This window comes from Pantherophis guttatus, chromosome 1 (genome assembly GCF_059756535.1).
Source record: "Pantherophis guttatus breed Tessera chromosome 1, ASM5975653v1, whole genome shotgun sequence".
In the NCBI taxonomy this organism is placed as follows: domain Eukaryota; kingdom Metazoa; phylum Chordata; class Lepidosauria; order Squamata; family Colubridae; genus Pantherophis; species Pantherophis guttatus.
Window position 1 is genome coordinate 277,739,712 of NC_142063.1, and position 16,578 is coordinate 277,756,289.

At 36.2% G+C, this 16,578-nt stretch overlaps 1 protein-coding gene across 1 annotated transcript in view; it reads right to left on the reverse strand.

The window, feature by feature from the left end:
* NID1 (nidogen 1) overlaps positions 1–16,578 on the reverse strand; it is a 54,598-nt gene that overhangs the window by 36,299 nt on the left and 1,721 nt on the right. The window contains exons 2-6 of the mRNA XM_034428300.3: positions 4,813–5,112; positions 3,848–4,077; positions 2,641–3,056; positions 1,084–1,233; positions 150–401 (exon numbers count right to left, since the gene is read on the reverse strand). Of these exons, the coding sequence (XP_034284191.2) occupies positions 150–401; positions 1,084–1,233; positions 2,641–3,056; positions 3,848–4,077; positions 4,813–5,112 (1,348 nt within the window). The remainder of the gene's footprint in view (positions 1–149; positions 402–1,083; positions 1,234–2,640; positions 3,057–3,847; positions 4,078–4,812; positions 5,113–16,578) is intronic.

Consider the following 16,578-nt stretch of genomic DNA (forward strand, 5'->3'; position numbering starts at 1 on the left):
GTATATTATGGTGTGGTTTTGCTGCTTGTCTTCTTCTGAAAATAGTTATAACGACCTTACAAAGTCTCCCCTATGAGAATGTAGAAATCATCACAAATATTAAAACCTAAATATAATACATAATTTTGAGAACAAATGTTAGAAATTACCAGTAACGCTGAATCCATTTTGGTAACCTTCCTGTTCCACGGCAAACATCCATCCAATGATACCCCCAATGGAAGCGAGAGGAAGCAAGGAAAAACCCAGAGTTTCTGGAATTGTGCTAATGGCCGTGTACGCACGGCCATGGTTCATCACAACGTATGAGTGGAGGTCGGTGTTCTCAAATACAACTGGTACTGGGTTGTTTCCAACAAAGATCCGTCCTTTGACTTTTCCATTGACTCGCTGAGGAGAACCTGGTAAAATAAAACAGGAAACTGTAAGTATTGTATTCCTGTAGTATTGTAGATCTTGGTTAATGTGATGGGGCTCAAGGTTGACTCAGCTTCCCATCCTTCTGAAATCAATAAAATGAGAATACAGATTGTTGGGGGCAACATGTTGACATTGTAAATATTGTAAACATTGTAAAACACTGTAAAGAGTGCTGTAAAGTACTATGAAGTGGTATATCAGAGGTCTTCAAACTTGGCAGCTTTAAGACTTGTGGATTTCAACTCCCAGAATTCTGGGAGTTGAAGTCCACAAGTCTTAAAGCTGCCAAGTTTGAAGACCTCTGTCGTATATAAGTCTATATACCACTAATTGCTATTGCTTTTAACCAACTAGCAAGTTGTGTTCTTTTAATAATAACTTTAAGAACACCAGGAAAATGTGGAGTTAATTCCTTTTTCAGATTAACAATTTTAAAAATAATTATGCATTAATTTGAAATCCTGTAGTAACATTGTCTTTAATCATTTCAGAAAGTTAAGTATTTCAGAGTTCTCTACTATATCCTGGACTGGATCTTGGACAAGATCTTGCACAGTGCCTAGACGGCTCTAAGAGAATAACATTTACATTCGCCAAAGAAAAGACACTTCAGAAAAATGCTGTGCAATATTTTAGATATTTAACTTGGAAACCAACATTTACCTTCAGCTACACATTGCCTGCCATTTCCTTTATAGCCAACAATGCAACTGCAACAAAAGCCACTTGGGTAGTCTTTGCAAACAGCATGAACTGAACATTGATGGCGGTTGTTTGCACAGCTTTGCTGGACATCTGTATTGTAACGGAACACTGTAGATAGAGGAAAAAATACAGTGGAAGACTGGTTAAGCTTGCAGAATTTTAAGAGTTATGGTGTCTTTTATCTCCCCATTTTTTAGCTATAAAATGTACAGAATTCAGAACCACATAATATAGAAGTATGTTTCTTATTGTAGAAGTAATGTCTCCTGAATTACTATTGGCCACATTTAGTTCTTCAGCACCCAAACCTCTGCCGGTTGTGAAACAGAATAGAAATTTAGCCTAGTAGAGCCAGAAGAAACAGATCCATGGCAAGGTCCAATTTTACAATTTTTCACTTACTGATAGCAAGATGCTTTTTTTAAATTTCTGGCACCAGACTTTCTCTTGCATTGTTCCCAAACTGTCCTCCCTCAGCAGCTGCCTCTAGCCTCCACTCTCCAAGCTTTTAAAAATGTTTTGCAATACTTTGAGCTGTTAGGTGGTGCTGGTATTTTTTACTATGAATTTTAATCTTCATTATTGCCTCCATTGAGCAATGAAATATAATCCAAAATTAGAAGACATATGTTTGACAAGAGTACATCTCTATAATGTGCCTCAATTCATGTCAGGATTGTTTCAATGGACTTTGATAACAAAGAAGTATACAAGTTATTCACAGTGCACTACTAAATAGTCCAGCTCTTTCCCTTCAGTTAGTTAACAATGCTATTTTCTCTATCTAATACCAGGATTGCAAAGCTTTTATAAGCTCTACAAGGTAGACTAAACTAAAAAACCAAAACCATATAGGTCAGGAGTACTTTTATTGAAACAGCCTTAGTAACAGAATCTTGCAAGTCTGAATGTGCTTCCCCCTCCTCCACTTTATATTCTTGTGAACTAGAGAGGGGCCTCTCTGAAACATTTACTCAAACTGGTTTCTTGGAATGGGTTCAAGCAGGTCTGATCATTGCCTTGGTAGCGGTTCTTCATCCCGTCCTTCAAAGCCATTCCCTGTATCCTGAACAACTTTTGAATTTGCAATGTTGGGAGAAGGGTTATTTTCTTAGGCAGCTAAGGGTCACAAGAGGCAAGTCAATGGCAACATAGCATTGCATAAATTCCTAATGTTTAGGAGGAAGAATTTTGAACTGCAGGTTGCCTCTCCTAGCCGAATTAGTAAATGGTATATTAAAGGCAGCTCACATTGGAGACATGTTTTGTTCATCAACAACCCCCAAATGAGGACTTTTTTATATGATGCAAAGTTAGCAAGTGAAAGACATATGCTGTGAGACCTTTAACACTTCCTATGCCCATGCATATTTAGAAACTGTTGGGAGGGGGGATTCTTTCCTATTTGTTGTTCATCATACAATGGACAAATAAATACTTTTGTATCTCATGAAACAGCCTATAGTACTGTATTTATGTAAGATAATCAATAGAGATTTTTCTAGGTGATCTTACCAATTCCAGTTTCATCATCTTCTTCTACTTCAATAATCTGAGCATGCTGGTTGGGAAATTGGTGGATTGGAAACTGTAGAGGTGGATTTTTCCCTGTTGGGAGTGGAAGTTTAACTGGAGGCTGATCAGTTAAAGTTTGGTATGGAAGCTGAAAATCATCTTCTATTGCTGGCTGAGGTAAGCTGTATCCAGTCTCAAAATTATCTCCTCTATCAGAAACATCATAGGAGACTTCTGGATGGCTTATTTCAATGGGATCTTGTTGAAGAATGGAAGGGTCTAGGGTCACTTCCTGGAATTGCTCATAGTCACTGTATTCTACACTGGCAGGAGACTGAGTACCTTTGGCCGATAGGATATCATTTGAGCCACCAATCTCAAATGCCCAAACTCCAGGTTGTCCCAAATTACTGGCCCTAAAAACAAAACAACAACAAAAATCTAACTATACATTAACTAAAGCATGCTCAAGCATTGTAATTTTTTTTTATATTTAAAAAAAATAAGTTCCACACCACAAATTACAAATATAGCTGGGGTAAGATAATCCTCATGAACTGTTTTGTTCAACCCTAAATGGGGAGGCCTGAGCGTAAAAATTATTGGACGACTAAATAATATTTAAGGGGTACTTATGACCTTAGAGAAAGTAAATATATAAATACAGTAAACACAAATATAGAGAGCACACCACAGACCAGAATTTTAGAGAGATAGGAAATTCATTTCTGTTTAATATATATTTTTATTTCAAAGTCAGGCCTTCCAAGCTGCAGAATAAAAGCTGGAAATTTACAATTGTTATCTATTTTAGCTCTGGTTAGCTCTGAATATACCCTTGCAGTTTTCAATATGAAATGCTACTCACATGTTATTAACTTTGAACAGGTTCTGTAACTTCTACGTAATGTATGTAGGGACATCTAATATGTTCACACACACTGATACCACCATACCTCTTCCTCCTCTATCCTCTTTTTGTCTTAGTTGTCCATTAGGCTATTCTTTTAAAAAAACCTGTCTCTTACAATAGGAAAAGGATTGGGCACATTATAAATTCTTAGCTACCGGTATCTCTCCACCTACAATTTTGGAGTCCTTCATGTGATGCAACTTAAAGAGTAAAATTTTATTCATAGAAGAACACTGTCAAGATTTATAGAATTACTAGAAAATTATTTTGGAAAAAATAATGAAAACCACATACTTGCACAGGTTTCTAAGGATTTCTTCATCATTAGCAATTATATTGTATGATCCAGCTTTTTCCCATAAGAAGTAATATGTAGAAGGTTGGCTGAAGCCAACAGTTGCTGGGACAAGTATGTTATCATTTTTGGAATGTGTACTATAGAACTGCAGACCATCTTCTGGATAAAGGAAAACTGCATAGGAACTAGAATCAGAAGACGCTAAAACAGCCTGGAATGTGTTTCTCTGTGGGGAAGATTTAAATTTCATTTGCAAAAAATTAAAAAATAATAATTAAACACCTGAATGATATACATTTCATAAAACAAGCCAGTTTAAGTATTTATTGCAGAAGGCAATAATAAGCTTACCCATTTTAGCATGCTCCAGTTCCACTCAATTTCAAGTTCCCAGAATTCCTAGCTAGCATAGAATTCCATATTACGATGCAGGCTAGAAATTCTGGGAGTATCTGAAAGTTCCAAATTAAGAAAAGCTGGAATACAGAATCAACATTTTAAAGAAAGAAAGCTAGAAAATTTAGAATTTTTATAAGAAACATTAAATTGTTCATGCCAAAGCAAGTTTTTCTCTAAGCACTGAACATCACAAAGTTGTATAATTCAGAAATGAGCAAACTCCCTTTCGTAAGTCATTATTTATTTATTAAACTGTTTTATTCTATATCCAAAATATCTCAAAGCAATGAAGAAATAATAAACAGTATTCAAGTGCAAAAACAAAATGTAATTGAAATTAAATTAATTAAAACACATTTAGATGAAGAGAGCCTTTTTTTCCTGAGAGATATATATTAAATTCCACTTTAAAGTTGTACTCCTAAATTTCTAGGAGATAAAACCTAGGTAGTTTCAGTGAGAATTAATTCTCAGTAAACATGCACAGAATCATCTACACTTTCAGCATTAAAAAATAGTCAGTGAATGAATTTTTTTCAGTGGTAGGCTGTCACCTGCTTACCTTCACTTCTAAAGTAGCATCTTGTCCAGATCCTACATAAGGAGCCACAGAATCCCAGGTAACAATGACAACACTCTCTGGATCAAAGGTAGTATTTGGAAAGCCCCTTTTGATGTACGTGGCAGCAAGTTGGAGGATCTCAGGGGAAGAATCTTCCCTGTAATACACATTTCCACGTCCACCTGTAGTATCCAAGTCAGCATAAAAGGGAGCAAGACCTCCAAAACTAAGAGGAAATTGACCAAGATATTCATCTTCTCTTGATGGCTTACTCACTGCTATGATGCCATTAGTAAGAACCTAGTTAGAAGAAAAAGTATGTGTTGCAAATGCTCAGATATAATGCAATCAAACAATGCTTACCTCCCTTTTTGAAAATATAAAATATCTAAGAAAATTGTGTATTTGCTTATCTGAATAATAGGCAGATTGTGTATTTTCCAAAATGAAGGAATCAGCCATTGGTGCAGGAGTGCTGAAGGCAGTCCAAGATACAACCTGAAACCATCACAGCACTGGCAGAGCCTAACTTGACTATTTGCAATCCTTATTGAAACTTAAGGCCATAACAAATGTTACTCAAGCAACATTCTTTTTATCATCTAGCTTGATGAAGGAGTCAAAAGCATAAATCTTAATGTATTCTTCAGGTTGGCCTAAAGATATAAGGTTATCATAATATGGATTTAATTTAGTTCATTCGACACTCAACACTTTTATTTTTTTGTATGATACCATCTTGGGTAGCAACTTCATTTATAGCATTAAATGTATAAAACAGTCAGGAAATATATAACTAGACTCAAATAATAGAAACCAGTATTCCACAACTCCAAGTCAAATTAAATAAACTCCTTTAATACAATTGCAATTAAGAGTAGAATTTCATAATTGTATTCCGCAAAGTTCAGCATTGATCTGATCAGAGTGGAACTACAGCTCTTTTCAGACATATAGTCTATGTGTTAAGAAATTCTATCTTGATTTTTTTAGGCATTCATGACATGGACACTATGTTTCTGTTAACAAAGCCTAAAATATTTTTAATTTCTTTTTAAGCAACTGCATGACACAACTGGCACTTTATTTGACCTACCATTGAGAACCTTTTGACACATCCTGCCAGGGTGGATAAAAATCAATGATCTTTTTTAAAAAATCAAAAAAATCAGATTTTTTTTATTTAAATTGGATTTTTTTTATTTAAATTGGATTTTTTTGATTTTTATCAAATTTATTTTAGTAAAAAACTTTTGGGGTAAAAATCTATTGTAAGATAGTTTTCTACTTAAGATACATAAATAATTTAGTTTATTCAGCATGAAATGGAGCTTAGTTATGTAGCATGAGGCTGTATATTCTGCAACACTGGGACTATCGGTGAGTCAACAGTGGGTCAAAGGAGTAGCAGAGATGACAGTTGCTCTTTAAAAATTATGATTTAAATCAAGTTGATTTAAATCAAGCCTTTTTACTAGTGATTTAAATCATGATTTAAATTGCGATTTAAAATCAAATCCACCCTGCATCCTGCTAAAGCAAATCCTCGCCTTCATTTGCTTTGATGTGATGTGATTGTTCCCTTCTCTTCCCAGAAAGCCCTGGTTGTACATTTTTATTTTATATGCTTCCCTGTTGGTTAGAGTGGAATCCTGGTCTCTGATGTGCTACTTTTCTATTTACGAAGAACTGCTTTCATTTAAAAAAATCAATATAGTTATGAATTTAATAAAATTACATATCATGTTTTCCTTGAAATGTCACTGTCTGCTCCACCACTTCAGTGTTCTAGTACAACTTCATATATATGGGGGGAGGGGTAACTACGGGGTATGGGATATTTTCCTCCCATGTGCCAGATATAACAGCGATAAGGCCCGCAGGAATCAAGGTCATCTCAATGAGAGTTCACAATGGCCAGAGGGAGTAGCTGAGCAGACTGCCATCTACCTGGTTGGCTAACGTGACCTGTGACACTAGGGAGATGGGGGATGTCTATTTCTTCTATTATGACAAAACGTGGGAAATATTTAGAGTTGGTTTCACATTTGAACGTGCCAATATGATGTACCCAATAAAATGGATCTTTGAGAAAAGCCACAGTCTCAGAGTCCTGAACTGATTGGGAACCATGACATTAAACTAACTAACTTAAATTAACAATGCCAACAACCAAAGATACTTGTTTGTAGTACTCCTTTTAGAATGTGACCTGATATGACATCATTGTACTGGTTGAGTTTCACACCCTATGCTAAACCATAAGTTATGTATGGTTTATTAATAAACTAATAGATGGATTTACACTTCATGCTAAACTACGAAAACAATGATTTGTAGACAATAATGGCTGAATTCATTGCACATGATAAGCCAAGCACAGTCAAATCACATTTTGGCTTAGCATAATTGATCACTATGTCTACCTCCCCCAGCACAATCCATCCTACTATTTTCCTTAGCCTCATATGTATATCGCACTATAGATGCTAATTTAGCAGGCTTGTGTTTTCAATATTCTGCTATTTGACTATGAGGCACAAACCTTATAAGGATGTCAAAAGAAAACAGAACAGATTCCATCTTTGCTATTTACTTTACAACTCTGGCATTTCCTTACCAAGATAAGATAATTGCTATACTCATACTTTCCCAGAAGGACTGAAAAGAACCGTCTCAAACAGATGCAGCTGTAATGCTTCTGGATAAATATATACAGGATGCCAAACAGATAAAAACTAGTTAGGTTGTCTGGTAAGAAAACTAATGCTACATCTTTCAGAGGCGAGAAGTTTTGATTCAAGGATATTTATTAAAAAATTCTGATATCACACTAATATCAGTGAGTAGGAATATTTAGTAAGTAACATAAACATTTGTTGTTAAACATTTCTAGCTGATTTATGATGGGGTCATATTGTTGTAGAAGTGACATCATAAGGGAATTTTGCAATGATTTCTTAACTTCAAACTGAAGATAGGAATAAATAGATCCCTCAACTCCAAAATCAGGTTTGCCCATTATTCATACCACCTCAGAAGATCATATCTTCCCTGAAATATAACTTCCTCAATTTAATCCAAAATCACAAAATTTATTCGAGTTGATTAAATACTAAAAACTTCAAAAATAGAATATTTGATAAATTATAAAACAGATAGTTTTATGTCACTGAATACACATTTAAGAATTTGCTCTAATTGTGTAAACTACTATAGCTAAAAAAAATGCTATTCATCCATCTCTTCATCAGATATCTTTGATGATATGACTCAAGAGTAACAAAAAATACTAATATAACACTATGTTTTATAAAAGCTAAAGACTTCTGTCTATTCATCATCAGATACTGATTAGCCACAGAAGAATAATTGTGCTTTGAAATGAGATAGCTAATCCAGACTTTGCTTTAGATAAGAAAATAACTATCAAAGTTTTCTATCTGTCTAAATCTAAGTAAAGTTGCTGGTCAAATGCCTCCATTTGATTCTTCCATAGACTATTCACTGGTGTGGAAAGAGGTTCCTCTTCACACGGGGAACACAGGAAGGGCCAATTATAATGTTAGAAAGTCACAATGTTATGTGTCATTCCTCTTATTGTATTTTTGAATTTCTGTTGCTGTTATCTGTATTTTGTTTTATATGGTGGTCCACCCAAAATAAATAAGTAAAATTTCTGTGCCCAGGCTACAAATCCAAATTTTGCAGCACAAAAAGAAGTAAGATAATGAAACTTGATTTTACAATCACTAAGATAGAATCATTTGTGATTTTAGTAGTTATTACTCATATGCTTACAAACATTGAGTATTTGTATTTTTATAGTATTTTATTTGTTTTGTGTATAGGTTTTATAGTTTTATCTTTTTAACATTGTAAGCTGGCCAAAGTTGTCCTGTAGTGAGATGGGCATCCAATAAATTTAATAAATAAACATATGTTGAAGCCATGGAGGTTCAAAACCAACGCTCTTCAAAATTTTTGAAAGGGATATTTCTTAATAAGTGATAGCCTTCTTTTGAAGCAATAAAGCAGCTGCATCTTTTTCTGGCCTGAACGAACAGATGTGATGAGTAATAAATTGGATTTGATCCTAACAGATTTAGATTCGTCTCAATGAACAGCCAATCGATCTACAGATGTTCATATTTCTCTCATTCCATTCTGTGTCATGTTCATAGATGTTAAGCATGTCTCATTTGTTGATGTCTCTGCTTTATGGAACAACATTACCTCTAATGTCCATATGGCACCAACCCTGTTATTCTTCAACTTGTTTTCTGGATCTTTTTCCTCAGTGTTTTAAATGGACAAGTATGATGGGTTTTTTATTTGTTCATTTGGATGCTAGCTTTAGGACTTGTGTAGAAAACAAGTCACATTTTAGGTTGAATTTATGCAGAAATATTGAACATCAAAAAGAGTTCATAAACTTTTAAGCACTATTGTAAGTTACATTTGTAAGTAAAGATTTCTCTTGCATATACTACACATAGTTAGCTAGAGGAATTTATAAAAAGCAGCAAGAGGATAAAGAGAGACTTGAGGAAAATGTCCATTGTTTCAAACTATGACATTGTTAGTATGAATGTCAGTCAATCAATCACATCACACAGTAGAAGGACATTACTATATACATGAGCCACAGCCCATTACTGTAATATCAAGAGGCTATATTTCGGTTGTGACAGAAGGGACACAGCAGAACTCATAATTAAAACTTGGCAATTAAACAGCTTGCAAAAATTAGGGCAGGCAGGGTGAGGAGAGGTTTTTATCTCAAATTGTGAGGAGTTACTGCTTACCAGAACAAATAACAGTGACTATATGGGTCAAATATCTCATTCAGGACACAGCGGTTTCCTGTTTGCTTTCACGATGAATGGATTTGTATAAAAATGTTATTGTAGCTGAAAATGCAGGTAACATTTTAAAATATACAAGGCTTTCCAAACCTGTTTAGTTGAATATGATGTTCTCCCTCTAACACAGAAATTAACTCCTGCCCAGTGGTGAAATCTAAAATTTGTTACTACCAGTTTTCTGGGCATGGCTTGGTGGGGTAATGTGACTGGGTGGGCATCGCCAATTTTTTTTTTTTTTTACTTTTAAAACCATTTTGAAAAATGCTTTCAAAAGGCTCTGACGATCCCAGCTGAGTTGCCTGATTGGCAGAGACTTTTTTTCTTTTAAATGCCTCTGCCGATCAGGCAACTCAGCTTGGATCGACAGAGGCATTTAAAAGAAAAAAAAGGGTTTTTTCCTTTTAAATACCTCTGACGATCAAGCTGAGTTGCCTGATCGGCAGAGGCATTTAAAAGAAAAAAAGGGGTTTTTTTCTTTTAAAAGGCTTTGAAAATCCCAGCTGAGCCGCACGATCATGAGAGGCTTTTTTTTTTTACTTTTAAAAGCATTTTTTCGGCCGAAGAGGTTGCAGAAAAAATGCTTTTAAAAGTAAAAAAAAGCCTCTGATGATTGTGCAGCTCAGCTGGTCATGGGGAGGGGGCAGGGATTTTTGCCAGCGGTTCTCTGAACTACCCGCCTCCATCGCTACCGGATCCGGTCCGAACCGGGAGCATTTCACCCCTGCTCCTGCCCCTCCATCTGCATTTTCTATGAACAAGTGCATTTCCAGAGCAGAGGCTTTCTATACAGATGGGTAGGTGTGGCGTGAACAAGAGACTTTGCTCAGATTTGTACATTGTGCAAACTAACCCATGTTATAACGATTTAAGTGTGAGGTGATCATTATTTTCAAAAATGTAATTGATGACACCCACTTACAAATCTATTAACAAGTAAGTGAAATATTTCCATATTCTAACAATTCATTCTGCAATGCATGTTTGTTTGTTCTGATATCTATTGTCCCACTTAATTCCAATGACAATGAGAAACAATTACTCTGAATAGATTTTCCAAAATCTATTGTCCCAAAGACCAATTCTAATATACTGTATTACTTTTGTAGAAAATATACCATATTTTTCGGAGTATAAGATGCATCCTTTTCCCACCAAAAAGAGGGTGAAAATCTAGGTGCGTCTTATACTCCAAATGTAGCCCTGCCCAGCCTCTCAAACAGAGGTTTCAGAGGCTGAAAAAAGCATCAGAAATGAAGCTTCAGGAAAAAAGCCTCCAAACAGAACTTCAGGAAAAAAGCCTCCAAACAGAGCTTCAGAAAAGAAGCCTCAGAAACAGAGCTTCAGAAGCTTTTTTTTCTGAAGCTCTATTTTGGAGGCTTTCAGAGACAGAAAAAAAGTTTTTTCTGAAACAGAGTTTCAGAAGTTTCAGAGGGAGAAAAAAAAGCAAAAAAAAAAAGCAAGGCACAGAGCTCACAACCAATGAATCTGTTGCTAAAATTCACCTCTGGGAATAGCTGATTGGGGATATTCCGGGAGGCCAACCCACCCGCCAATCAGCTTTTTTCTTATTTTCCTCCCCAAAAACTAAGGTGCGTCTTATACTCTGGTGCATCTTATACTCCGAAAAATACAGTAAGTGATCCCAAGAAGTTTTCAACAGAGTGATTTCCAAGGAAGGATTCTAGAAAATTGTACTTTACATTAGTGATGCATAGGAATAAAGATTTACTCAGAGCAAATATATTCCATATCTTCCATATCTTATTTTCCTATGTCCCTGTGTAATTTATGATTCCCAACAGTGGTCCACAGAAATGAGCCTCTTCAAAACATCTTAATGTAGGAGGGAGCAGGACAGATATGTGCAGAGAGAGAATTGCACTCTCTCAAGAATCCAGCACATAATTCATGCAGTGCTTTACATGCCATTTGTGAAATCCTGAACTTGCTGCAGTCCTGGCCAAGTCCTTTAGAATTTATGTTTTATGAGTTAATCTTGAGAGTACCCAGCTGCTGTATTCTGCTCTAGCTACTCCTGATGTAATCTTCAAGTGCAGTTTCACATAAAGCACATTCCAATAATCTAGAAGAAAAATTATTGTTAATTTTATTATCACTACTATTAAAATAGAGGCTCTTAATTAGGAAAAATTAGTATAGCCATATTATTCCTGTCTGGGAACCTCCAATAAAGATGAATCAAGTAAAATTCCCTTCTACTTGTCCTCAATAAGAATGCAATACCATTCAGAGCAGGATATTTACTCAATATCAATACCTGGGAAGCACTAATTCACAGAAACCCTCTTTGCAGGGGTCAGCTCCACATTACTGGTTCAGAGCCAGCTCATAACACACAACAGTGACTCCTGGATCTCTTGGATAGGGAGGGAATTCAGTACTGATGACACCTGATGAACTAAGTGTCATATAACATTATGGAAGCAGCAACTTAGCAGCCATGGAGCCAAACAAACATTCTCTGAAGATCAGAGCAAAACTACCACAGAGGTGAGGTGGTGAACAGACTCTGGCTAGTTGACTGTTAAGTGGGCATAGACAGATGGTAGTTGTGGCTCTAGCTAGCGAACACAAGGAGAATTAAATGGTGGACTTCCACAGGTCCTGCAAAGGAGAGATTTCTTTCTTTCTTACATTATCTCCTGCATTATATTCTTGAAGGATCATCCACCAGAGTTGGCCAAATCTTGTTGGCGTTGGACTTTGAGAGACGTAGAACAGGATCCTTGATTGGCTACTGTGATTACAGTAATTAGTTCAGCACTGTTCCTCTATACATGCATCTTGCAGTTGTAGCACAGTGATTCTTAAAATGTGGTTTTCAGGCTACAAAGTACTCTAACATGGACAACTAGGTGCTCATTAAATCTAGTTTATAGCACAGGTTATCATCCAATGAATTTTGAGCAATACTGCACAGACCCTTTCAACATTTTATCCAAGGTAAAAGTAAAAGTTTCCCTGTCAGTCATGTCTGACTCTAAGGCACGATGCCCATCTCTGTTTCTTGGCTGAGGGAATCAGCGTTGCCCGAAGACAATTTCTATGGTCATGTGACCAGTATTGCTATACGCCAAATATACATGGAACTCTGTTACTTTACCACCAAAGTGATACCTATTAATCTACTTGCATTTGTTAGCTTTCAAACTGCTAGGTAGGCAGGCGCTGAAAGCAGCAGGATGGGATAAAATTGCCCCATACACCCTAGGTATTTATGCAGTGGTGAGATGAAGCTAGTATGAATGTCTTTGCAATACAGGCACTGGAGAAGCACATGCTCTGTTGTTTCTGTGTGTCCAGAGTCTTAGGGGTATTGTCTCTCTGGGTAAGGAATTTTTATGTATTGGTCTTTGACAACATCTTGAGGGAAGGGCATGACATTGTGGCAGAGTAAAGGCCCTTCAGTGTTTAGGTATTTTGAGTTTAATCAAGTATGCCATAAAGGAGACATAGTCCTTGTTGGATTAACTGGCAATAACATTTGGGATCCTAACTAGGTCCACTTGGTCCACTGTGTCTGCTATACTCTGCTTAATAAATGCTTTGGCCTGATTGTATCACATGCTAAGTAGAACACCCGGAGAGAAACCCAAAGCTGAGATTTTAATTATGGCTGTCTGCTTACATGCGGATTGAAAATCATTACTCACAAACATCAGAAGTATAGTTGACTCAGCCTTCCATCCTTTCGAGGTAGGTAAAATGAGGACCCAGATTGTGGGGGCAATAAGCTGACTTTGTATAAAAAATAACACAACTTGGGGGGGAGGCGAAAGCCCTATTAAGCAGGTATATACAAAAGTATGAAGGCTATTGCTTAACGCATTGTAAGCCACCCTGAATCTCCGGAGAAGGGCGGCATATAAATTGAATCAATCAATCAATAAATATTCAATCAGATGACAGGTCTCTCTAGCCCAGCATTGTGTGGCCCAAAATTATCAATCACATGCTATAGAAACTCCCAAGTAGGTCTTACAAGTTCAACAGCATTATCCTGCTTGTGTTTCCCAGTAAACACCAGGAGAACATTTTATGAGACTCCCCAACTAGTATCAACAGTAAATCACACCCCTGATACTTTCAAGATTTAGCTTGTCCACACTCAGCAGAAGACTCTAAAACACAGTTTAGCTAGATTAGAATCTTTGTTGAAACAAGAATGAGGCTGCACACAACAGCTGATACTTTACTATCAGGAAAAATATGTAAATGATTTGTATACCCCTAAACTTGTTATTCCTTCCTTCTGTCTTTTGGAATTAATGGATCTTGGCAAAGTGCTCCATGGTCTTAAAGCCAAACAGCTGTTGCATGTGCACATAAGGTCGCTTCTGCCCCAGGAACCATTAATTGCAATTTCCAGCAGCTTCATTGTATGTTAATAAAGTATTTACATTGTCTAGTAGTTATTGAGAGCTTTACAGCAATGCTATGACCTGCAATAATTTTATATGATTTTTCTAATTTTTCTAGATTAAAAAAAACCAGATTTATAAATGTTCAGCATATTTCATAAAATTAGTAACTCAAATAACCAAGAATAATGTAGGAATATGAGGCAGCACAAAAATATGGAATAACATAAAGCCTCAACAGTTGAAATGTATGGCAAAGAAGAATTTTTCATTTGATGGCATATAAAAGGCAGTAGTGAAGATGACTGATGAGCAAATTCTGGCAGATAATTCTTCAACTGCAATACAACCACTATCATAAACATAAAGAGCCTTGGTACTACAGTGGTTTAAAGCACCCTGTTATTAACACAGCTGCCTGCAATTTACTGCTGGTTCGAATCTCTCCAAGGCTCAAGGTTGACTCAGCCTTCCATCCTTTCTAAGGTAGGTTAAATGAGGACCCAGTTTGTGGGGGCAATAAGCTGACTTTGTATAAATATACAAAAGTATGAAGGCTATTGCTTAACGCACTGTAAGCCGCCCTGAGTCTCCGGAGAAGGGCGGCATATAAATCAAATTAAAAAAAAAAAAAACATTAACCTAAAAAACCAAATCTTTTCCGGCTCTTGACTGGTATATATAATATACCAGCCCCTCTTCTACTGGGAAGATTTACAGGGGCTGATACATTGAACTTATATACAGGCATGTTGAATGGAAGACAATCATCCCTTCAATACCTAGGTCTACCAAACTACTTTGAAGAATAGTGTAACCAAGGGTGTCTAACCTTGGCAACTTTATGACTTGTGGACTTCAACTTCCAGAATTCCCCAACCAGAATGGAGTTGCTCACAAAAGACATGGTAACTGTCTTTTATATGCCATCAGATGAAGAATTTTTCTTTGCTGTACATTTCAAATGTTGAGGCTTTATGTTATTCCATATTTTCATGCTGCTTCATATTCCTACATTATTCTTGGTTATTTGAGTCACTAATTTTATGAGATATGCTGAATATTTATAAATATTCCATTTATAAATATAAATATACAAATCTTAAAGTTGCCAGCGTTGGACACTTCTGGTGTAAACCTTGGATTTCCTGAAGATTTAGTCCAAAAATGAATGAGTGAATGAATGAATGACACAGCTTTATGAAAATGACATACACAACCTCTAAATAAATGCCTTTCATTCCTTGCTACTGTAAGATTTCCTTATCATCAAGCTGAATTTCTGGTGACTTCAGCAATACATCCACATGGCAGCAATATGGAAAGAGCTTAACTACCTCTACAATTTTTTTTCAGCTCCAGCCTACAAACCAAGGATTTCCTAATGACTTCCCATCCAAATACAAGTAATCCTCAACTTACAACAGTTCATTTAGTGACCGTTCAAAGTTACAACGGCACTGAAAAAAGTGATTTATGACCATTTTTCACACTTCTGACCTTTGTAGCATTCCCATTATCGTGTAATCAAAATTCAGATGCTTGGCAACTGGTTCATACTTATGACAGTTGCTGTGTCCCAAGGTCATGTGATTACCTTTTGCAATCGTTTGACAAGTAAAATCAATGTGGAAGACAAATTCACTTAACAACCATGTTACTAATTTATCAACTGCAGTGATTCATTTAACAATCATGGCAAGAAAGCTCGTAAACCGGGGCAAAACTTACTTAACAAATGTCTCGCTTAACAACAGAAATTGTGGGATCAATTGTGGTCGTAAGTCAAGGACTACCTGTATTAACCAGGTGCATCTCTGCTTAACTTTTTCAAGAACAGTCACAGTCAACTAGGTGCTACCACACATGTGAAAGCATTTTATGTGGATTTGGCTGTTTGAACGAGATCAGAATGTGCCTGAATATAACAAACCCACATATTCTGAAAACTTTCAATTTTAAGTACAGGAAGAAAAAGCAAGATGACCTAACCCTATCATTGTTCCAATCCTCACCATGCTGAGAAAAACCAAGATCAGATAAATTCAAACCAATAATTAGCGTGAAAGAATAATCATGGATTAGATCTGTGGCTTGAACCGTACTAAGAAAGGAATGTAAATATTTAGAACAGAACAGGGTCTGCTTTTTTGTGCTGACATGCATGAGCATTATTTTATTTGCATGACCTGCAACTTCAGTGGATTCAACTGCTGAAATGATAGTAACAATGCCTTTTCTAGTTAGTATTGTAAATCTTGAGGAAAAAACAAAGGACATCTGCTTTCTATTTTGTTTGGAATTAGCAAAAGTCTATCCTAATTGCCAAAACAACTCTGAACAAATCCTTCCCACCGCACCCAAAACATCTTCTTGCTTTCCTCCTGCATAATTTCTTCTTCCGATATCCCGTGCAATTTCTCAAGCATTGACATTTTATTGAAAAGATTCTACTTATATCAAATCACCCCAGATTCGCAGAAATTCAAGGGACACCATTCGGTTTAGAATAGCCT